The sequence below is a fragment of the Panthera tigris genome, chromosome X (genome assembly GCF_018350195.1).
Source record: "Panthera tigris isolate Pti1 chromosome X, P.tigris_Pti1_mat1.1, whole genome shotgun sequence".
In the NCBI taxonomy this organism is placed as follows: Eukaryota; Metazoa; Chordata; class Mammalia; order Carnivora; family Felidae; genus Panthera; species Panthera tigris.
This window is the reverse complement of record NC_056677.1, coordinates 33,688,244-33,710,805: the sequence shown is the minus strand read 5'-3', so window position 1 is coordinate 33,710,805 and position 22,562 is coordinate 33,688,244. Positions and strand designations below refer to the sequence as shown.

At 48.5% G+C, this 22,562-nt stretch overlaps 1 protein-coding gene across 2 annotated transcripts in view; it reads right to left on the bottom strand.

Moving 5' to 3' along the window:
- TSPAN7 (tetraspanin 7) overlaps positions 1–22,562 on the bottom strand; it is a 125,231-nt gene that overhangs the window by 11,663 nt on the left and 91,006 nt on the right. For both annotated transcript variants that reach the window (XM_042974939.1, XM_042974940.1), the window contains exons 2-5: positions 12,341–12,529; positions 8,277–8,351; positions 5,858–5,953; positions 4,114–4,269 (exon numbers count right to left, since the gene is read on the bottom strand). In XM_042974939.1, coding sequence (XP_042830873.1) covers positions 4,114–4,269; positions 5,858–5,953; positions 8,277–8,351; positions 12,341–12,529 — 516 coding nt within the window. The remainder of the gene's footprint in view (positions 1–4,113; positions 4,270–5,857; positions 5,954–8,276; positions 8,352–12,340; positions 12,530–22,562) is intronic.

The following is a 22,562-nucleotide window of genomic DNA, read 5'->3' as shown; positions in this document are numbered from 1 at the left end:
GTGTTGACAGCACAGAGCCCGACGCGGGGCTCGACCCTACGAACCGTAAGATCATGACCTGAGCTGAAGTCGGACTCTTAACTGACTGAGCCACCCCGGTGCCCTTGACACGTTTTCGATGCAGTGGGAAAACTACACTTCTTGGTTAGCTGACGCAAATTTGAAGGCTGGGGGCGGGTGGGAAAGGAGATATATGACTGCTTATGAGGAGTTCTGCAAATTGATTCTCTCTTTATTGTAGAAGATTGCTTGCTGATTTCATTTTTACTAGTGAAAGTATAAAACCAAACTACTTTTCAAAAGGTGGTGGAAGGGAGAACAGGTTGGGTTAGGAAGAATTCAAGGAGAGAAAAGAAGAGAGATGGATATTTGAACACTTTGCCAAATGGTAGCAATTAAGACAGAGCTTTGCTGAGGTGGCCGTCATGACCGTATCTTCTCCAGGCCAGTGACGGTCGGGTGGAGGAATGAAGTTCAGCCCAACACCAGTGTTAGGTCAGCTCAAAATATGAAAACACAAACCCAACCACACAAACCAGAGAGAAGCAAGGTGGGTGAGTTTCTTACTCTGCAATATATTTTGGCATAGACATTTGTCCTATGAACTTGGATTCTGCATTTTGCTAATGCATGATTTCTATTCTGTTGTAGGAGATTCCACAATCAATCACATTTTTGATAAGCCCACGCCACATCAGCAAGTGAAACCAGAAAAATGAGGTTCCCGCCATTAGGGCAATTGTGACAAAATCGTTCTCTCCAAACCTTGCTTCTCAAAGTAGGGCTCTTCCAGGGGCAGCAACAGCAACCATCACCTGAGAGTTTGCTAGAAATGCAGAATCTGAGGTCTCGCTCCAGACTCCAGAATCTGTCAAATCCTCAGGTTATTCATTTTTAACGAATTTTAATGAATGTGACCAATATCTCCAGATGTTTCATATGCCCTTTAAAGCTTGAGGAGTACTCTTCTAGAAGAAAAGTTCTCACATGGTTTTTCACTCCACAGAAGAAAGCAAATTAATGAAGCCTATCAGAGGAGGGGGTTACTTAAAATGAGAAGGATGGAACTGATTTCGCTTTTTTTGTTGTTGTCTCCACAGTGTAAGGGCAAGGCGGAAATAAAGGCTTTCCATCTCTAGACTCATCTCCGTTACTCACCACGTGGACCCACAGGCCCATCCTCCAGATCTCAGCACAGACCGGCAGACCACAAGGACTGCCGTGGTACTAGAACACAGGCCGTGTTTGTATCCCACGCCATGGTCCCCACTACACCGTGATCTTACCTGCCCACAACAATCCCTTTTAATTTCCTAAAATGAAAGCCTGGTGGTCCAGGTGTGAGATAAATCTACAGAGACCTGCTAAGTGTCCTAGGAAACATCCAGAGACAGAATAGGTCATTTGCTTGCCCTCTCAGCATGTCGAAATCAACACAGTCGCCAGTGGGAAACAGCTGTCAGTGGCAGATGTTTGATATGAGGAGTAGACAGCTCGTCCCAGGCAGGTTCTGGGAAGAGGTGTATCAGTAGCGGCCAACCAGAATAACCATCTCACTTCCTCTTGTTCTTAAAAAAGGTCAAGAATTCCTATGGAGTAGGGGCTCAGTCAATGCTGTTTAGCCATGTGAACCTGCAGCTATCTCAACATCCTGCTAACAAAACCAAAATAAATTCCATCCCTCACACAAAACAATAAACATCCTGCTTAACTATTCTCACCCCCCCCCCCCGCCCATTATTTGTACAAGGTAGGTTTCTCAGGCTGCCAGGAAAGAGCCAAGAGTCATCCTTCTGTGCTATTAAAGCATAGGGTTCAAGACACCAAAAGATCTACAGGGATTTAGAATATATTTATTCTAGACAACAGGATTCCATAGAACTACAATGTGGCAGTAGTTAAGCCTCCCGGGGGAGGGAGCTGGGGGGTGGCTAACACTTACAAGTATCTATACTATTAGTATCTTCACGTCGTCCCCATCTCCTGCCTCTTACAGGTGGGGTATCTGAGCCTCAGACCCAAGAACTTATCTCAGTGGTTCGTGTGGGCATTGAATGGGAATATCTGATAAGACTTAGTAGACAAATTTCAGTTTTCACTCACTTTTTCTCCACGGAGAAAGCCAGGTCGGAGGAATTAAGCACCTTTTCCAGGTATTTGAGGTGGCCAAGAAAACGTAAAGCAGGACGGGGGCAGGAGGTGGGGTGGGGAGGCAGGGAGTGAGGTCAATTTGTAGGTTATCAATGAAATGGAAAAAATGTTACCCTATCTTTCTTTCTAAGGATCACAGAGATGCACTACAGGCTACGGCTCTCAACTTGCTTTTGAATAGTAACAAAAGACCCTCCAGCCGGGGCCCTGGGGTATCTTTCCTAATAAAGGACACGGTGTGGTGTAGTGGAAGACAGACCTCACCATCATCAGGGTGATGTTTACGTCACAGTTAGCATTTAACATCGCAGTTCACGTTTCTCTTGTCTATACTCTGGGCCAGGCACTGTGCTTTAGATACTTTATGTCACTCAATCCTCGTATCAATCCTAGGTGGGGGGGATCATCATCTCCCTTTTACTGATGCGAAAAAGAAGACGGAGAAAGGGTAAGTCACTCGATCAGGGCTGCACAACCAGCAAGTGGCTGAGCCAGAATTTAAACTGGAGTCTGACTCCAGAGCCCATGCTCCTTCCTGACTTGTAGATCTCCACCTTTCACAAAGGAAATTTCGCTGTAATGGAAGACTTTATCCAGGTTGATGGCTGCCTGCTTCAACAAACGACCTCCTGAGACTTTGCTATGCCAACGTCTCACAGCCAAAAGCATTTCTTATCTTTTATAAATTGGAGCGTCCACTGCAGCTGGGTATGCTCGGCGCTTCGTAAAATGGCAGCATAACAACATCTATGGGGGCTCAGTGGGGATGTCCACAAGGAAACCAGAAGTCACCTTACTGATGAGAGGCAAAGGAAGCCTCACGCTTTGGATTTATAAGAAAATTCCAGTAGGAGCAGATGTCCTCTGAGCTAAGACAGGAAGTGGAAGCAGTCAGTACTGAACATCTTAACCTCACGACACCAGTAGCAAGCAATAAGCCCAGAATGACAGAATGAGCTTCTAGAATGGCAACAATGCTCTGTAGCATTTATGCTACAAATACCAACATTAAATGGGTAAAATATAGAAACCATTTCTTAACATTCTAATCTTAAGAACATGGCTATCTTCTATGAATTATTCAGTAGTTGGCCCAGATCACATCAAGTTTTGAAGACCTTGCAAGAACAGAATTTTATCTTAGTAAGAAAAGATAATTTACCCGATGGCTGCGGAACAGCAGGTAAAGTCAACAATAGGGTGTTTTTTTCCCCTCCCTTCTGTTTTACCAAAACATATTTTTTATCTGGAATTTCTCTAAACATTTAAGAACACAGACCCCCTTCACACAGTTTTATCATGCCTTCATCATATTCTCTGTGAAGTGGGATACAGAATTGGTCTTCCTTTTTTCTCTGACTACTGAAATTTTATTTCCTTCATTTTTAGTACATGCTACCTTGCAGATTTCTTTTAGCCTGTCTTTTCCTCTCTCTCTCTCTCCCTCTCCCTCTCTCTGATTTCTTTGGGAGTCAGGATTCTGACAGTGAGTTGAAGCGGAGTTGCTGATTTCTTTTCCTAGAGCCGAGAACGCCCTAAAATAAAGGCCACCCTCCTGGCAGGAGCAGATGTTGTCTGTCAACTCTAGTCCCCCTTCCTGCTAAGGACTGGCACCCAGCTGTGAATAATTCCATGTTTAGAAGGTAGATTAAGCAGAAGAAAGACAGCCAGAAAGAAGAAAGGCAACATTCCCTGTCTGACATCCGCACCAGGGTGAACAGGAACCGTAGCTAAACCTCCCTAACTACGCCTGGTAGCTTCTTGCTGACTCACAGCTCACTCCTTCAGGAGCGGACAGCCTCGAGTGCCTCTCCCAGGCTCCAAAGGGCTGCACAGAAAGATCCCGCACTCTCTCCTGGACTACATTTCTAACCCGTTTGTCACAGTTCCATAGAAACGACAACAAAAAGCCCTCCCCCAAACATTCACCACGGATCCCGTCAGGGCTGACAGGAAGTGTACCTTCTGGTTAACTTTGGTGGCCGCCACAGTCAGATTGTGTAGATCCTGGGAATTGCAGTCGGTTTCGTTCATGCAGCAACTCAGGGGGATGCCGCGCTCCAGGAAGTAGGGGCTGGTGCTCCAGTTGGTGTAGTTCTGCACGCCACAGCAGCTCAGCTGTTAACGGGGGAGGGGAAGAGCCAAAGGGTGCGGGTCAAAGACAGAGCAGTCTCCTCCCTCACGACCCTGCACCGTTTAGAAGAGAAACAGGGGCCGAGGCCCTGAGTGAACAGGCACAGCTGTGGTGAGTACAGATGAGCTGAGACTCCATTAACTATTATATTCACCGGGAGGCTCAACTGGACTGAGAAAAAGGAAGTCAATCCTAGATTGCGTTTTTGTGTTGGCTTCCTTACCAAGTCCACAAAGCAAAGCAGTAGGTTCTCTGGCCTGGATCAGCATCAAAATCAATAGTTGGGTGCTATTGAAGGTACAGATCAACTAAATCAGGATACTGATGGGGAAGCCGAGACAAAAATGGTTTTAAAAATCTCTTTTTAGGGGTGCCTGGGTGGCTCAGTCGGTTAAGCGGCCGACTTCGGCTCAGGTCACGATCTCAGGGCTCATGAGTTCGGACTCCGCTGTCAGTGCAAAGCCCGCTTCAGATCCTCTGTCTCCCTCTCTCTCTGCCCCTCCCCTTCTCGTGGTCACGCTCTCGCAAAAATAAATAAACATTAACAAAACTAAAAAGCTCTTTTTAGACCTTATAGATCTATAAGATCTCTACTGGTAAGTAATGGTTTAGGGTGGAGAATGATGTACACAGAGGAAGAGAGAGCTGTTGTTGGTAAACTACAGCTCACCAGCTGCCTGATTTTGTAAATCAAGTTTCACTGAGACATAGCCACGCCTGCCCATTTACACAATATGGCCGCTTCTGTGCCATAAGAGCAGAGCCGCGTGGCTTTGACAGAGACTGTACCACACTCAGAGCCTAATTACCATATGACCCTTTCCATAAAAGATGTGCCAACCCCAGACATAAAGAGTATTCAAGGAAATGGGGCAAAAGTGGAAATGGATTAGTGACTGGGTAAAAGGTAGCTAGTTCCTTACATTCTTCTAGCAACTTTTCTGTTAAGTTTGAATTTTTATCAAAATACCAAAAAGAAAAAAAAAATACTGCTTCTGAAGTAACAAAACAAAACACGCAAAAAACACCCCAAACCCAAAACTTCCCCGGGTGCTCCAGATGGGCCATCAGCTTGAGCACCTCCAGGCACGAGACCGCCATTTTCCTCATCTCCTCTGCAAAGCATCAGGCAGCCTAGGGCCTTCCCACTCCCGCCAGACCCTCGGCTTCTCCTAGGCCCCCTGCCCACCCCACGACACCGCCCGTGCCGGTAAACACGGCTCATCTGAGCTCTCCACCCAGCCTATACACACCACTTCCAGAATGCTCAGCAAGGCTGCCTACACCCACTGCCTCCTTTTCGAGGCTTCAGATTTTCAGGGCAAGCTAGCTTTCCTTGGGGTGTTCCTAATTCATACTGACGAAAGGCAAGCCACAGGCAGGGGGCCCTCTTGATACCAATGGCCCGGATAACTGGCCCCTGGACCAGTGCTGGGTGTGAACTCTTGGACACAGGACGGAGAGCGGGAGTCAAGAGCAAAGGCTGACGGCCCCCCACCCCCAGCAGCCCCCCAGGCCGAAGGCCTGACGTCACGGGCGGTGGCCAGCCCAGTCTCCTTCCCTGGGACTTACGCTGCGCTGCACGTGATCCACCGCCCGGCTCCTCTCATCGTTGCCATTGTAATTCTGCATGGCGTCCGTGTAAGTCCTCAGGAAGGTGTCCTTGATCTATGGAAGACAAGGGGGAGTGCGGTTCTGGTCCACTGCCGCCCAAATGGACTCATGTTCATGCCCACTTCTACCCCAAGATGACCTCTTCTGAAAAAATCTCTGAATAAATGTAGGCCAGGGAGGGAATGCCCTGTTTCCTGAGACAAAAGACCTCAGAAAATTCGCTGAGGGATTTGAAAGAACGTTCCCCTCATCCCCAATCCAGAGGAACCCAGTGAAGTGGCCAGTTTCTGAGAGGGCTGTGAGGGTGAGCGGCCAACCTCAGGCCTGGCTTTTTCTACTTACGGTCTTCGAATTGACTGATGCCCACCCTTCTGTCCATAACTTTTCCTGCCCTTACTCAGAAGAATAACAAAGGACAGGCCACTGGAGGGCAGGGAGCCTGCTGTGGCTGTGACGGGAAACAGATCCCTGTTCTAACATACAGGGGGAGGGCACAACCAACTTTCACTTACCTGTCCTTATAGGGGCCAAAAAGAGAGGCTAAAAGATATGAACTTTTCTTACTACTAAGTAGTTAACAAAACCCCTCCCCTCCTCTGCGAGCGCATTTGACTGTGGGGTAACTTTCGAGCTCTGTTCCCCTGGAAACCTGCTGAAGGTAGAGTCTCAGGCGCGTTACCAGGCAACTCCACACTTAGGGTAAGACTGCCCCCAATTGCCCACATGACTCTGGAGTCGGGGGGACAGCAGATGACAATAACTGCCTGCTGGGAAGGTTAGGGCTAAGTAAGGCGGCTCTCTTGACTAGGCATGCTCCTTGCTGAAATACTGGACGGTATGCCCATGGGATAAAGAAGAGATCAGTGGGCACTAGTCTCATGGAGCTTCTAAGCCATGGTGGATGCCACACCTGGCTGTGTCCTTTCATGTCACTGCACCTGCGTTGTCTGTTGTGGGCAGGTGCACACGGAATAGAACCGGGCCGCTTTGAAGACCCACTCGCCGGTGGTCAGAGTGGCATTGCAACCCCTCCCCCTCCCCCCAGCTCCCTTAAGTGTTTCAGATGCAGAGGGGAGGTAGATAAGGGGGCCCAGGCACTGGGTATCAGGGACCACTGAGAGAACCCCCCACCCCTAGTGGAGCCCAGTCACGGCAGTATATTGGGGGGGAAGGGGGCAAGGGCTTGGCTGCATCTGGGGTTCACACACCCACTGGGGGTACCGCTAGGGCTGCCGAGGCCGTGACTTCATCAGGTTTCGCCTCACCTGAGAATAAGAATAGGGAATCTAATTCCAGATACGGCACCTGCACAAGATGGGTTCTAGAAGTCAGCCTTGACATCTGAGACTGCACCTCTGGTAAGGGGAAAACCACAGCAAGTAGGGGAAAGGGGCAGAAAGTGCATAAGCCAGCTGACTGGGAACTGAACTTGGTCAAGCACAGAACCAGGGTCTGGGACAGATCATGCCAGACTCTCAATGGCCTCATTGTCTTTTCCACCTCTGTCTTGCGCTTCTTTTCCTTTCTAACACGTGCGTATCTACTTGTGGCTTTACTGTTATTTACAGGGTGTGCTAACAGCCTATGGGGCGGGGGGGAGAGGGTTGTCAGAACCAGCCCTGCCTGACCTATCACCACTATACGTGTCTGAAAGGCGACACCACGGTGGCTACAGACAGCATGAGGACGTCTTAGCTCTGCCTGAGAGGCTCCCCATGGTCTGAACAGAGCAGCCACAGTGAGAGTATGGGTGAGAATGGCCACACACGATACCAGACAGCCAGCAGTGTCCTTGAAACTACATCACGATCACAAAACAGTATTCGAAATCCTTTTTCTCCAGCTTTAGAAGTCTAAAATAGGACATGTGAATTAGAAACAAAGCGCTGTAGGGGTTTCAGATCACGACTGCCTTCTCTCCTTCCGCAAGGCTCCTCGCATCTGGCCTCCGTTTCTACCCCCCCCAGTTGGCAGGGGGTGGCCCCCAGGGCTCTGGGGAGGAGACAGGGGAGCCCAGGCTGTTTGGGGGATACCAAGCAATCACAGAAATCTTGGGCCTTGCTGAAGCTGCTATTTTAAAAGGAGTATTTAATCTACTTTGAAGGTCACTTGCTTTAAAACCGGGTGGAGAATCATTTCAGGCAGTAGCTATATCAAGAAATAGAGGATCAACAACTAAGGTTTTGAGTTTGGCGAAATTCCTGCGGCATTTAGATTTTTATTGGCATTTCAGCCCATATTAAGTGACATTTGGAAAACAGCGATACCACCGGAGATGCCAGCTAGCCCATATGTGCCCTTTACACATTGTGAGAGGTTTCAGAAATCCTCCTCCCAAAGCCCCTTTCAGTGAGTTCTGTACTTCGTGTATACTCACCTCATGACGAAACACAAACCCTGAAATGCCAGCTACCAGCTCAGCCAGGAACACCAGGGACAGGAACATGGCATACTGAAAACCAAGCACACAGGGACAGAGTCAGACACGTCAGGATGGAAATGAGTGTTCCTTCGGGGTAGCTAACTTCTTATCACAGGGAATCACACAAATCCTCATATTCCCCAAAGTTTAGGAAAAGCTTAAAAATACCCTTGTCCAGATTTCCCCACATGAGCCTCAATATAGAAACGTGTCTGTTTAAATATGCGCGAGCATTTTGGGCCACACATGCTAAGGAGAGCACATCCGGAGACTGGGCTCAACCGGGAGAAATCTGGAAGGGCTTTTTATAACTCAGGTATGCACTACTTGTGATGCCGGAATCGTCGAGTGGGAAAGTACTCTGGAGGTCGCAGGACACCGTTCTGCCCCGTCCGGGAGTCCTTCAGACCACCTCGGTCACGATGGTCAGCCGGCACCTGCATGCACCCTTCCTCTAGCATCTGTGAGCCCAGCCTAGTCCCTCCACCCACGCGCCCCTTGCAGCCCATTCAGTTTTCACACCGTTCCAATTGCTGGAAAGGCTTTCTTTCTCCTGGCCACAGTCTGCCTCCTTGCAACTTCTACTCCCTGGTGTCAGAACCGCTTTCAAGAGCTAGAAGCACCAGCCCAACCTTGCTCCTCCACAATCGCCCTTCGTATGTGGGAACACAGCCATGGTGCCAACCTGCTGCTTCTCTTCAGGTGGGCAAATCCCTCCAGTTTTCTTGAGCAAAGCTAATAAAATGGCTTCCAAACCCCTTCCTCTGTGACTGTACCGATCCCATCCTGACAGAAAGACCAGAACACGCACAGGTCAACGTTCTTCCTCGATACGGTGATCGTGCCTGAATGTAGCACTTACAGCAGGGGCCGGTGGGCTCCGTACCGGTCTTGTTCTGCACAGTGTGTGGAGTCGCTAGTCTTTAAAAAGCAAAGAAGCTGTACTACTAACACTCTCCATAAGCATCCGAAACCCTTAGTGCTTCTTACTCATTTCACGCTTCCCGTACTTCCCAAGTTAAGTGTGTGTGCGTGTGCACACACGTGTGCCTAAGTTCAGGGATGAATTACATGGTACTTATGAGACATTAAGGGTTTCCATTTTTGTGACTTTGAAAAGCAGATAAAAGGAAAGAGAAGTGACTCTTTTCCTACAAGGCATATGTCTTACAATCTGTTTCTTCTCATCTCAAAATAAAATGGAATGTTTGGAATGCTCCTAGGTGATGCTTTAGAATTTGGATCGACTGTACATGGTCATGTTACTTGCTTGTAAAGTACGTATGTGCATAAGATCATAAACTATTTTTCTCAGCTAGTGGCACATGTTAAAAGGAGGGAATATTGGCTTAAAATGCCAGTTTTGTAGAAAATATTAACAAAAGTCTCTACGTACACTTAAAGCATGGCCACTAAACTAGCAAACACAGGGGCGCCTGGGTGGCTCAGTCAGTTGAGCTTCCGACTTCGGCTCAGGTCATGATCTCATGGTTCATGAGTTCAAGCCCTACATCGGGCTGTCTGCTGTCAGCACAGGACCCCCTTCTGATCCTCGGTCCCTTCTCTCTCCGCCCCTCCCCCGCTGGTTCTCTGTCTGTCTGTCTGTCTCTCTCTCTCAAAATAAATAGACTTTAAAAAACATAAAACAAAATAGCAAACACAGTTATGAGTAGAACGCCCCATGGACATGACATCTGTCTCTCAACTTACTATAAAATACAATAAGAAACACATTTGACTCTAGAGAGAGTCTCACACCAGGCCTAGAATCCACCAGAAAGTCCTGTGGGAAAGTAACTGTCAGAGGCAGGTGGGAGAAAGGACATTCAACTCTGTAGTCAGAAGTCCTCGTAGGTTTATGTCCTAGCTTTGTTGTGGGCTAACTCTTAGGAAAGAGGCAGCCAATCTGGGCCTCCATAAAGTGGAAATAGTTATCTTCAGTTGTTTTGCAGTTAATGAGGTTAAATGAGGACCATAAAATTCTAGACTGACAGACAGTTAATCAAGTGACTTCCGCTCTTATCAGCCAGATCAGCGGTTTCCTGTCGCTGGGAAGTTCCCGGTTTCTAGGAGCTTCCAGAGAACAGCTGCTTCTCCTTCAGAAGGCCCTGGCCAAAAGCCTACTGTGGAAAGCGCACACTAAATACAGGTGGTAGGGGGCGAGTTTTCTCGAGATGAAAGTACCGTAGTAGAAATCGTCCTGGCTTTGGAAGGAGACATCCCTGGGTTCCCATCCCAGCTCTCCCCACACCAGCTGATGGCTTTTAAAGGCCAAAGCTAAAAACTAAACAAAACCTCAAGAAGTTCTCTCCAAAGGCTCACCTGCTAGTGAGCTCGCACGTGTTAGGAGAACACGGCAGAGTGGTTTGAAACCACCTTCAGCAGAGTCCAGAGAGAACTGTTCCATTGTTGTGTCCCCTCTCCTATCCCCCTTCGCTCAGGAAGAAACCTTGGTGAGTTAGTCCAATGCTGTTCTTTCCCAAATGGGGACAGGCCCAAAGAGGTTACATCTCGGCCACTAGAGACGTAGGCCAGGTCTCCTCCCTTCTTGTTCAGACGGATGAATTCCTAGCCATCTTTCTTTTCTGGTCCTTTCAAGTTAATCCTTCCCTTGCTACTCATTGTACTGAACGGGAGGCTCTCAACCTTCGCTGTAGGATGGAATCTCCTAAATGGCTTTTAGAGACTGTGGCGGTTGGCCTCGCTGCTGTGGAGTCTGGTTCGGTTGGCTGAAGATGGGACCCTGGTGAAGGTGTCTTTCAAAAGTGGCCCAGGTGATTTAAGCAGGCATCCAGAATTGAGGACTATCACACCAGACAGAAAGAAATCCTAGTGCTTCTCAGAAGTACTAGAAGGTAGACTCGGGAGGCCAGCATAGAGTAGCAGGTGACAGCAGCAGAAATGCCTCAATGTGGCCTCGCTCTGGCTTTTCCACCAACCCGGAAGAATCAGTGGTGGCCAGGCCATCAACCTCCTGCGTGGTCTGCAGGACAGAAGTGGCTGAATCAAACACTACTTCCGTGAGGCTGTCGAGAGAGGGACTGATCAGTGCCAGTTTGGAAGGTGGTTCCTTTGGAGAGAGTCATCCTCACACCCATCTCTGTCACTAGAGGGTATGAAATGTCCTCTAATCTAGGGCTAAACAAGGAAGTATGGGCAGCACGGCGCGGACAGACTCTCCACTCTCCCCTTTCACAAAATGAGACATCTGAAATCAATCTCTTCAAACAAATTGTTCTTTTGAGGAGAGGCCCTTGCTACCTTTTATCTATAAAATCCTTGAACATGAACTCTTATTAGCATAGGCAGTGAGCACGGGCAGGGGGTAGACAGTTGAGCAATGAGTCTACCAGAACGTTGAGAATCATGGTAACAGCCTTTCAGCAGCCTGCCCCTTGCCCTTTGGGGAACATCACGCCGAGTGTCCTATTATAGTAAAGGCGCCCAGCGCTGGGCTGGCAGTCAAAATCTGCTCCTGCGCCAACCCTCTGTCGAGCGGGGAAGCTCTGGCTTAGCTCGACTCCCATAGCATTGAGCTCGGGTGTGCAGGTTCGGAGAAGAGTGTGCCCACTCAGCCAAGCACGGCCAAGTTTAAGGAAGCAGGAAGTATTGCTCCAGTGGGAACTTGGAGAGGAAAGGCTGCTCATGTTAGGGGTGCTGCCTGCCCACGCTGCACGTCACATACCTGAAGAGACTTGGGAGGAACACTTCAAAACTAACCCAAGGCGTCCTGCCATGAGGATATAAATGGCTTCATGGAACCACTGGTCACTGCTCTGTCACCACCCACTTCGAGGGACGAGAACTGGCTTTTTGCGTGTGTGTGCCAAGCTGTGTTTGGGGTTGTTTTGCCCTCTAGGGCATTAGACGGTGGATTAGACAAGGGTCTGGACTAAGATTAGAGGCAACACCTATGAAGGTCTTGTCTGTGGCTTCAAGAAGGGCCATGTCACTTTCGTGTGATTTCTGTGGTTTCAAAAAGTAATCGAAAAAGCAGTATTATGTCGTGACACACTCACCAGCTTCAGCATCCACGGGCTACCACGGCATGTCGCAAAGCATCCGAACAGGCCAAACACCACAATAGTGGTGCCGGTCCCGATGAGCACATAGGGGGCATTTGTGGAGTTCTCGGCGATCAGGGAGATGTAGGTGCCCAGAGTGAGTTTGCCCCAGACTCCAACAGCCAGCAGGATCACGCCAGTGATCTGAAAAGAGCAGGGAGGAGAAGGGAGCGTGAAACTGTGAAGCTGGGAATCGACGCGGCGATGTGGCCTGGATGCGAAGACTCACGTTCCCGTGGGCAAGTGGCGCTTGCTGCAGGAGTCCCCGGAGTAGTGGGAAATGTGGGAGACGGGTGGCTCAAAGGCATCACAGTGTAAACACCCTTTTGTTTTGTACGATCGACCTGTCCCTTACACAGACCCACAGGCAGTTATCACATGAACTGGAAGTCAAGCTGATAATAAGAAACTTTGTCTTTAAAACTGTTTTGAAAAAAAATGCACGCAGGGTGCCTGGGTGGCTCAGCTGGTTAAGCGTCCAACCTCGGCTCAGGTCACGATCTCACAGTTCATGAGTTCGAGCCCCACATCTGGCTCTCTCCTGTCCACGTGGAGCCCGCTTTGGATCATCTGTCCCCCTCTGTCTCTGCCCCTCCCCTGTCCTCTCTCAAAATAAGTAAATAAACTTGTAAAAAAATTAAAGAGAATTAAAAATGCATGCCAATGCAGGTGTGAGAGCCCTCCCCGGGAGAGCCGCTGCCCAGTGCCGAGCCACCCTCTTCAATAGCATGTGTGGCTTTCGTACGATTTTTAAAAATTAACTAATTAATTTAAAGTAGGCTTCATGTCCAACGTGGGACTTGAACTCATGACCCTGAGATCAAGAGTTACACACTCTACAGACTGAGCTAGCCAGGTTCCTCTGGATATGGTATGTTTTGAGGACATTTCGCATGATGTTGTAAGGAGCAAGATGATTTTCTTTCACTATTATAGCAAAGATCTCTACAAAAGCAAAACATTCAAAATACTTTTGAATCCCTATGGATACACTTCCTTATTTACAGTGCTTTAGTCAATACAAAACAACAGAAGCATCTGAGTAGTTCCTGGAATTAGCTGTAATGCGATTTGGCAAATCCTGCTGATCGGTCCAAAGGAAATCCCCACAGCATGTCTAAACTGAGAACCTTGCATCAATCGGGCCCTTACTTCAGGGGGTAGACTTGGGGCTACATGCTATGCCTTACTCTCCCTCCCCTGCAGGCCACACAACCCAGCAGCATCAGTGGCTAAAGCCAGCACTTGACTTTCTGTCTCTATCTCCCCAGCTGGTCTCTCCTTCAGTTTCCCAGTAGCTTAGCAGCTCATTCAAACGGACATCCCTCTAATGGCCACCTCTTCTGACACTGCATGAAGCTTGAGAGAAGCCCGGGTCTCCAGGGAGAGCCTTCCCCAGTTTTGTCCCACCCTATCGCCCAATGTCCTATACCAAATGCCTCTGCTTCCTGTCCCGCGTGGCCATCCCAGCGAGGAGGCGTGATGAGATGAGAAACGGGAGCAAAGCCGTATGATACAAACCAATACCCACCATGCCAAGGTTTCCCCTGTCAATCAACACACTGTCCCAAATACATGCTACACGAGGAACCAGATGGCAGGGCCAGTGAAGATGCCTGGGCCTCTCTCCTGTACACTCTGAAAACTCCTTCTGCAGTCTGGATCCACCAAGCTCCACCATCAGACTGTTTCTCTTCTATTTGGTGGAAGGGATGAGTGGAAAAAGCAAGAGCCTGGTGATATTCCCCCACCCCCACCCCGATTGCCTTCTACTCTGTAGAACCATCACTGTGAAAAGACCGAATTAGAAGCTTTAAATCAGAAAAAAACCGAGGGACTAGTGCTAGTTTTATAAGGGAAAGGTGAATAAATGTGATGCAATCTTGAGGAGAAAGTATTTGACACTAATATTTAGGAGAAGGCGGCCCAGTGCAGGTCTACTGCCTTTGAAAAGTTCCAATGGGGGCCTCGGGGAGTTAAGAAAGCCAAGAATGCAGACGCGGTCAAGAGTTTCAAGTCCTTTGCTGACACCTGGTGGCTGCTAAAGAAACTACCTCCCGTGAACAGCCTCTTCTGCCACATGGAAGCATAAAATGGAAACATAAAATGCTTTTTATCCACCAGAATCAAAATTGAACTCTCCGCTCATTAGGGGTAAGAGTGCAGTGAACACTAGGGACGAAGGATAGTGCCTGAGCTTTTATCACTCAATGCTTAGCACTGCGCCAGGCACAGAGGAAACGCTAAATATTCATTGCCAAACACATAGATTTCATTTCTCTGGGTCTTAGAACCTCTTCTTCATAAGAGTCCTTTGAATGTCATATACTTACAAAGCTGCTCCATCGGCTGAATACTGTGAGGGGCCTTAAAATGGAACCAGAGAAAAACCTCTGCCTCTGCTTCCCACTCTACCGTTATCTGCCTAATGTTGTAGATGTCACAGCATAAATGTTCTGAACAAAACTAAAAACTCAGTTAAGCCAGTCACTGTTCAGGCTGAATATAAGTCTCATCCACAGACTTGCTATTTCACGTGACTGCCTCCAAAGATTCAGTAACGCTTCAGACATGCACTGAGCAGCTCGTTTCTACACACCTACCGCCAGTCGCTATTGGGGTGCGATGGCTTTAGTGACCAAACATGAGAGTCTGATAGCTTAGATTTCTGGGACCAGTCATTTCATCAAGTTCACTTACCATCATAACAAATAGTGAATGCAGTATATCAAAGTTAACAGAAATCTGGCTTTTAGGGCTAACGGTATCAACATTTCTATCCCTTTCCTCCTTTCAAAAAGTACTTTGTCAGAATGCGACCACTGCTTTTGTATAGGACACCTCTCTCACGTAAGGTGCAAAACCTATGATAACAACTTATTAAAATCTTCATAAAATGTAAATTACATTAAAATTAAAAGGCTATTTTTGCAGACCTCAGAGGTACCTCTTAAAGACTGCCAATGGACGCAAAGAAACACAACACTGTGGGCGCCACATTGTATGGGAGAAAAGCCATCCAGTATCTTGAAGTTGACCAGGTCAGTCACCCTCTAAGGAGCCCTTTCTCCACCCAGCACCTCTCTGGTAGGAATCTAAGAACAGCCCAGAGAGAAAAGACCTTCTCCAATGTTGCTCTTCTCACACTCAAAGATCCCTGAGCGACCAGCTCTGCGTCTGGAAGCCCGAGCCCCACATATGCAAGGTGTTTTGCACAAACAGGACCCGCCTCTGCAGCCGCATCTCCCTCCTTAGTCTTTCTGCACTCTGTGTAGTTCCAGTAAAATGGAGCTGTTCTCCGTGTACTTCCTGTGCTTTACTGCTTCTCAAAGTTTGCTCGTGATGATCCCCTTACCTAGAATTCTTCCCCTTCCTATCGCTACCTATCTACATCCTAAGCTCGTTCGGCATACTGTGCCCACGCCTCCCAGCCTCCTTACACAGAACTTATGCCATCGTCGTGCTGCGCCCTTTCCTCCTACTGTGCACATCCAGGACTGTGACCTCCCTCGAGGGCAGGAGCTGTGTGTCTGCTGCACGGACGGATACACAGCCGATTGCGGATGTGAGGAGGGGAAAGAAGTTTCATGTTAGCCATCTCCCTGCCATACTGTCTGAATCTCTGCTAGGAACTCTCAGAAATGGTAAGAATGCCAATCCAGGCAGGTGCTGTGATCCGGGGAAATCATAATGCTAAGGGCAAAGAAGAAACGATGAGATGGACAAGGGAGAGAAGGTTGGGCTGCGGTGCGCCCTGCAGTGAGTAAAACCCTACTTGCTGGTGGCAGTGCTGGTGGACGAAAGTGCCAGGCTGTTGAAGGAAAAAACTACCGGCAAAGGGCTGAAGCTCCGTAACACACAATCTAGTGCTTTCTCTTTTTGCCTACGATAATAATGCTTCTTACCAAGGAAAAGAAACATACAAAGACAAGCCAAATACAAAAGTCTTCGTTGTCTGGGTGATTTTCTCCTTGGTTCTTGTCAGCACCCACACACGCACACTCACCCCTGCGTGTACCTTTACAAGCACACGCGAGGCTCAGGGCTCACCAAAGCAATTCTGTGTCCGGGCACCTCAGAGACCTGAACTTTCTAAGCCAATCATTGTGTCACTGCTTTAGCTTTCTCAAGGAAGTCATGTTTCTTTCTCGGAAGACTCCATTAGCAAGGAGCCAATGGTGTGGCTTAAGAGGGGACAGATCAGAGCCTGGAGATCAGAGGCCACACAAGTGGCCTGGGGAAGGTACCGCCGCCTCCCATACACCCTCACGTCAACCACAAGCCAGGAGGGCAGGCCCAGTGCCTGCCGGCAGTAGCCAGGCTGAGGCTCAGTCTCATATCACTCCTAGCATCCCGGGGCAGCTCGACATATTCTGTGTGCTTCCTGTGCAGCTCAAGATATACAGATAGCGATGTACCCCCGCTACTTCTAATTTAGGCTTGGCGATGAGGCCAAAAAACCTATAATGGCAGCAGTAGAAAAGGTAAATCAGAAGTAGGAAATCAGAACTAGGCTCACGTTAGCTTAAAATTACATTGAAAGGATACTGCGGGCAGGTTTGCCAGTATATCACGGGGTGTCCAAAAGGCTCTGGAAGAGACTTACTGAGGTTTGGTTTCATCCTAAAGTGGATACTGGGGTAGCAGTGGCAGAGATCAGCACTGTCCTTTGCTCCCGCCAGGTCAACACAGCTGATGCAGGGAAGTCTCTCAATTGTCTCTGCAGCGTCCTGATCCTCAGAGAGGAGCCAGAGATACAGCGCTTCTATGTTTCTCACGCGCCCACAGGCATTGAACTTGGGCCCGCTGCCTCTTCTGCACACAGACCACAGCCCTCTGACTAAGCGGCAGCAGCAGCAGCTCCTGTCTTACCGTGAAAGGCTGTGCCTGGTATGGGTCTGACGGTGCAAAGTCCCTGTATTTTTTATTTCTTTAACTGTATGAGATGCTAAATACACGCTTGTGTCACCGTTGGAATAATGTGTATCTGTTCTTGTAGGTGGGGCTCATGAACCCACGTGTTATGGAATTAAAGAAAAGACAATGAAAAATTGACTTACAGAAGCACAAGCTCTCTCGAAGACACCCTATCCTTCAACAATTTTTTTTTAATGTTTACTTATTTTTGAGAGAGAGAGAGAGAGAGAGAGAGAGAGAGAGAGAGAGATGGAGGGAGGGGCAGAGAGAGGGAGACACAGAAACCGAAGCAGGCTCCAGGCTCTGAGCTGGCAGCACACAGCCCGATGGCAGGGCTCCATTCCATGAACCGTGAGATCATGACCTGAGCCAAAGTTGGACCGACTTTGTTAACCGACTGAGCCACGCAGGCGCCCTGAAGACACCCCATCCTAAGAAGCCAGATGGGATACAAAGCACAGGAACTAAAGCCAGCCTAAAGAAACACACAGGAGAAGTTGTGGGCCGAAATCTCAGCTAGGTAGCATTTTAGGTGAAAGCCAAGGTTCACTCATCCTAGGGGTTTATAGGTTAATTCACCCCTGGCGACTCCGTGCAGAGCAGAGGCATTGTCAAATGTTCTTCCCCCACTCCAGACGATTCTATACCTCAGAAAAACCACATGGCACAGAAACTCCAAGTAATAATTAAAACAGTGATTAAATCCTGAAAATATAGGGTCCTCAGGAGTTAGGTTTTCAGAAGGAACCAGCAAACTGTGCTTTCTGCCCATTCTTCCTTGAAGCGTGATGCTGAGGAGGCTGCGGGGGAGGGCATCTCTGCACGGCTTGGAAGGTGTTCTGACCTGATTTTGTGCATGTGGATAAAACACACAGGAAGGCAGACAAACCAGTAGTTTCCACCACGTCGTGGTTTTCTCTTTAAACTTGAAGTAGTAAGGGTGCGGATCCATCACATTTATAACTTAAGATTGTATAACAGAGTATTTTTGAAAACACTGTTTTGGACCAGGAGGCGGAATTTATTGGGGTTTTCCAGGGGGCTGGAGAGCCCACTCCAGATGAGGGGCCGCAGAGGAGCCGGTAGGTTTAAAAGGCAGGTGAAGGGAAGAGCTGTGGGCTGGGAGTCAGAATACCAGGGCTAGGGCCGCCGTGTGTCACAAATCAGCTGTGTGACTTTGGGCAGTTCACCTAACCTTCCTGGGCCTCCGTCCCCTCTTCAGTAAGATCAGGAGGTGGAGAGGCCTGACGTCCCGTGCTTCCCTGCAGCTCTAACGTTGTGATGCACCAAATCAGAATCTCCACGTCGTCGTGCTTATTCACTCTGAAATCTATTTAGGGACGTGCCCATTGGGCAAAGGAACACAAGAGAGTTTATTAGGTCCTCCCCGTGACTGACAAACCGTCAGCAGTGGGAGTAGGAAAGTCGGCTCATCTGTGGACTCCACGCCTACTGTTCCGCCAGCTCTCCGAGGTGACAACTGGTTGCCGGGGAAGACAAGGAAAGAAAAAGCTGCCCAGGGGGTCATGCATCGCAGTTTTAAAGAGACGCTCAAAAATGTATAAGGGTCCCTAGCATGACAACAAGCCTTACTTTTTATATGACGATGCCCGTGTCATCCTGAGAGCAGTGAAGACATATGCTCTGAGCTGCTCCTCTCTCAGCGAGTATGTCAGCCAATTCAACCCTTTTGCTCCCTGGCTTTTGCGGCTACAGTATGTGTGGAAGAGAGCACACGTTACACGACTTACATGATGGGGAGATTAGGGTGATCATTAAAAGCGGACGGGGAAGTTTGAGGAAAGGGAGAGAACTGAGATGATCTTAAACACGGGTTTGTTAAACCTGGGTTTGCGAACCAATAGGAAACTCAGAGACCATCCGGTCCTGGCCCTGTTTTCTATTGGATTTGAGGTGACCAAAGGCCCCGCAGGGAATATTCAGAAGGCACCCGTGGATGTGCGACTGCAGTCTGGGAGAGAGTCGCAGAGGCAAGTCAGGGCTGAGGCCGGAAGTGACAGCTGAGGGACCGTTGTGTCTTAGGAAACAGAAGCAGAGGATGGTGGGAAGGACGCCATCACTAGAATGTGGGGAACTGGTGCCGGAATTTGGGGAAGAGGGAGGAGATGCAGAACCGAATGCACAAGTCTGTGAAGGGGGCTTCCAACAGGAGAAGTGGGAGACTCGAAGAAAGGGACTTCTTCCTTCTCTAAACACTTCTGGGAAACAAAAGGCCAGCACAGTTCACGGGCCCCGAGTACGCCAAACAAAAGGCCAGCACAGTTCACGGGCCCCGAGTACGCCAACGGGCAGGCATGGTAGTCTTTTGTATACCCGGTAAAGCCCGCTACAATTGCATTTTATATTTCAACATTGTGTCGTCCTGTAGCCGATTCCTAGAATTCAAATTCCAGGAGTTAGGTCACGAGCGCACAGCGACTTGTCACAAACTCTGGCTTCTGCTTGGATCTTATCACTGAGCAGCCAGGGTCTGATGTGCACACTGTCTAACGGATCCTACATAGATGCTTCTGAAAATATGAAAAGGGCTTTGAACAGCCCTATGAAAAGTCAGGAATTCCAGCTCTGGCGGTGGGCTCACCACAGGCCTTTCTTCACTTACGCTTACGTAGTGAAGCGGCTGATCGTGTCATAGGAAACAGCTCCAGGAATGCTTTCATTCCATCAAACAATGCTTCCTGTCCTCCCGCAGGCCTTAAATATGCAACCACCAGCTCACGCCCGTCGCAGATCTGTGCCTTTGTTCTTTCTCTGTGAAATGACGGGACTGGCCTCAGGAACACCTACAGGAGCCCTTCCAGTGCGAAAGTTTTACGTGCTTCTTTGAGGTGCCCAGCGTCCCTCAGAGGGGCCAACAGCAGGCCCCGCCACTAGCTAGGGTGCAGACCACGCTCGTCAACAGCGTTCACCCGGGGCCTGTGCTGGCCGAGCTTTGTACTCAGCTTGCGGGAGTCTAGCTGGGGAGGGGCCCCCAAGCAGGTGGCTGGCTGGAGACTGGACAATCTCTAATGTCCTAGGGGCCCGGGAAGCGGTGGAAATGGATCACTGTTGGCAGTCCTTCCCGAATTAAAAACTGGGTCCGGACGTGGTGGAGACACGGTGGAGGTAGGCCGATCACAGGAAGTCAAGGTGACACAGCTGCTAAAATCATAGTAAAGACCACTTCACTCACACAGCCTTTTGCTACTTCAATTACTAGACCCCTTTCGAATTAGCCCAACCGGTTCCACCTTATATTAATTCCACTATTCAACAAAGGGTCGTAGGAAATGTCCCAACATGTTATTAGGGACCCTGTATATCCTACTAGGAAATGAGAAAGAATGGGCAGCCTAAAAGGTTCTGGACTTTAGGTCTGCTCCCTCTTAAACAACAAACAAATAAACAACCAAACCAGAACAAAACAAAAAACAAATCCACAAAGGAAGGCCCCAGAAGCCAAAAAGAATTTCGCTTCATGCTTATTAACACGTTGAGAAACGTTCCGTTGTATCAGGGAGAAATTTTAAGGGCAGCTTATTCTGAGCTTCTTGGCATTTTTTTCCCCCGTTGGAAAGTATTGTCGAGTTCTCCCTGAAAGTGTTGACCACTGGACTTGGGTGTTTGATTTACGCCAACAGGGAGTGTCCTCCTCCAACTTCAAGCCTCTAGGAGCATGTAAGAGAAGCCAGTGAACAAAGCAGAGGTTAAGTCTGTCTGGGCGTAGCTCACACCTCTGGTTGCACGGATGACCCAGATATATAAATAGATGGCATATAGGTGAGTGCCTATTAAGAATTGGGGCAGCGAAGCCACTTAGGAGGAGATTTGTGTACTTAGGAATCAGGAGCAGCTGCAGTGGCTAAAGTGACAGAAGCTTAATGTCTGGGGGATTCCCTCTGTGCCACACCCCCTCCACAGAACCCCCAAGTTGATCTCGCTCAGATTTAAAATCTGTTGGCCCGGTTCTCACACACACACACACACACACACACACACACACACACACACACACACACAGACACAGGCAGGTGAGCACCAGGGACACCAACAAACAGCCTTAGTGTCATGAGCAGGTGGCTGAGCAACCGCAGAAGTGCTGTGCTTCCTTTCCTTGGGACCTATGAGCGGACCAGTGCTGTGAAATGATGGATCAAATTCCACACTAATAAGAAGAGGTATTAAAAAAAAAAAAAAGATCATGCCAGTGTAAGCTTACAAACAAGAGCTGCAACTATATTATTAATACCCGTTGACAGAAAGTTTCTGCTGACTGCACATTTATCCCATCTTGTGTTGTTAATTGTGTATATATTATGATTTGCAGAGTCTTGTGGGAGGAAATAAGGTCAGTTACCTCCTCTGTACCCACCGGAGCCTCACCCACACACAACCTGGGTCTGATCTTACAAGACAACAGGTCGTTCAGACATTCTGTCCTAATGCCCATTTAATAGAATCGCTGCTCGTCTGAGGATGATTCCCATTGTTTTTTTAATTTGAAAGCCAGTCACTGTGCCCACAGTGAACACCCAGCGGGAGATCAATAAACGCGGACTGAATCTTGTGGTGATCTCGTCTTCAAATTGAGCTCCCTTCTGGTGGCCATGTCCTTGGGAGTTGCTGGGTGGGAACGAATGTGGATAAACTACTCCTATCAGCAACTCCATACATATGACTCTAAGTGCCAATCTGTGGCTGAACAGCACAGGTCTCCCTCATGATTATGTTGCTGAACAGGTTTTGCTTTCCTGGAGTTTCATTATGCGCAAAAGGGAAAATTTTCTTTGCAAAATTTTTACATATCATCTTCAAAATACCAAAAAACCCCCAACAACCCTACATGTATATATACACATCTAAAGCAAACAAGAAGCGAGAATGTAGACAGCAAGGCAATCCCTGAAGGCCTGTGCTCGATCTGGCTTTGTGTTAATGGGGGCTGAGGGGCTAGGCGAGCTCCTGCCTCTTTTCAGATGAACTTGGCACGGATGAGACGTAATGCCAGAAGAGGGCCCATTTTTAAATGAGTAGAACGACCTGTTCGATAACAAGATTCTTACACAAATGGTAAGGTGGTGGTGGTCTTTCGGTGGTCCGAACTTTCCCCCGAGATGATTCAAGGGAAGACAAAAACTCATCTCTATTAGTGACTTATTTAACCTTCCTCTCAATATTCAAATATCCACGTCGCACACATATGTGACACTGCCACCAAATAAGAGACATGGGCACGATTCAGATGTCTGATATTGACAGG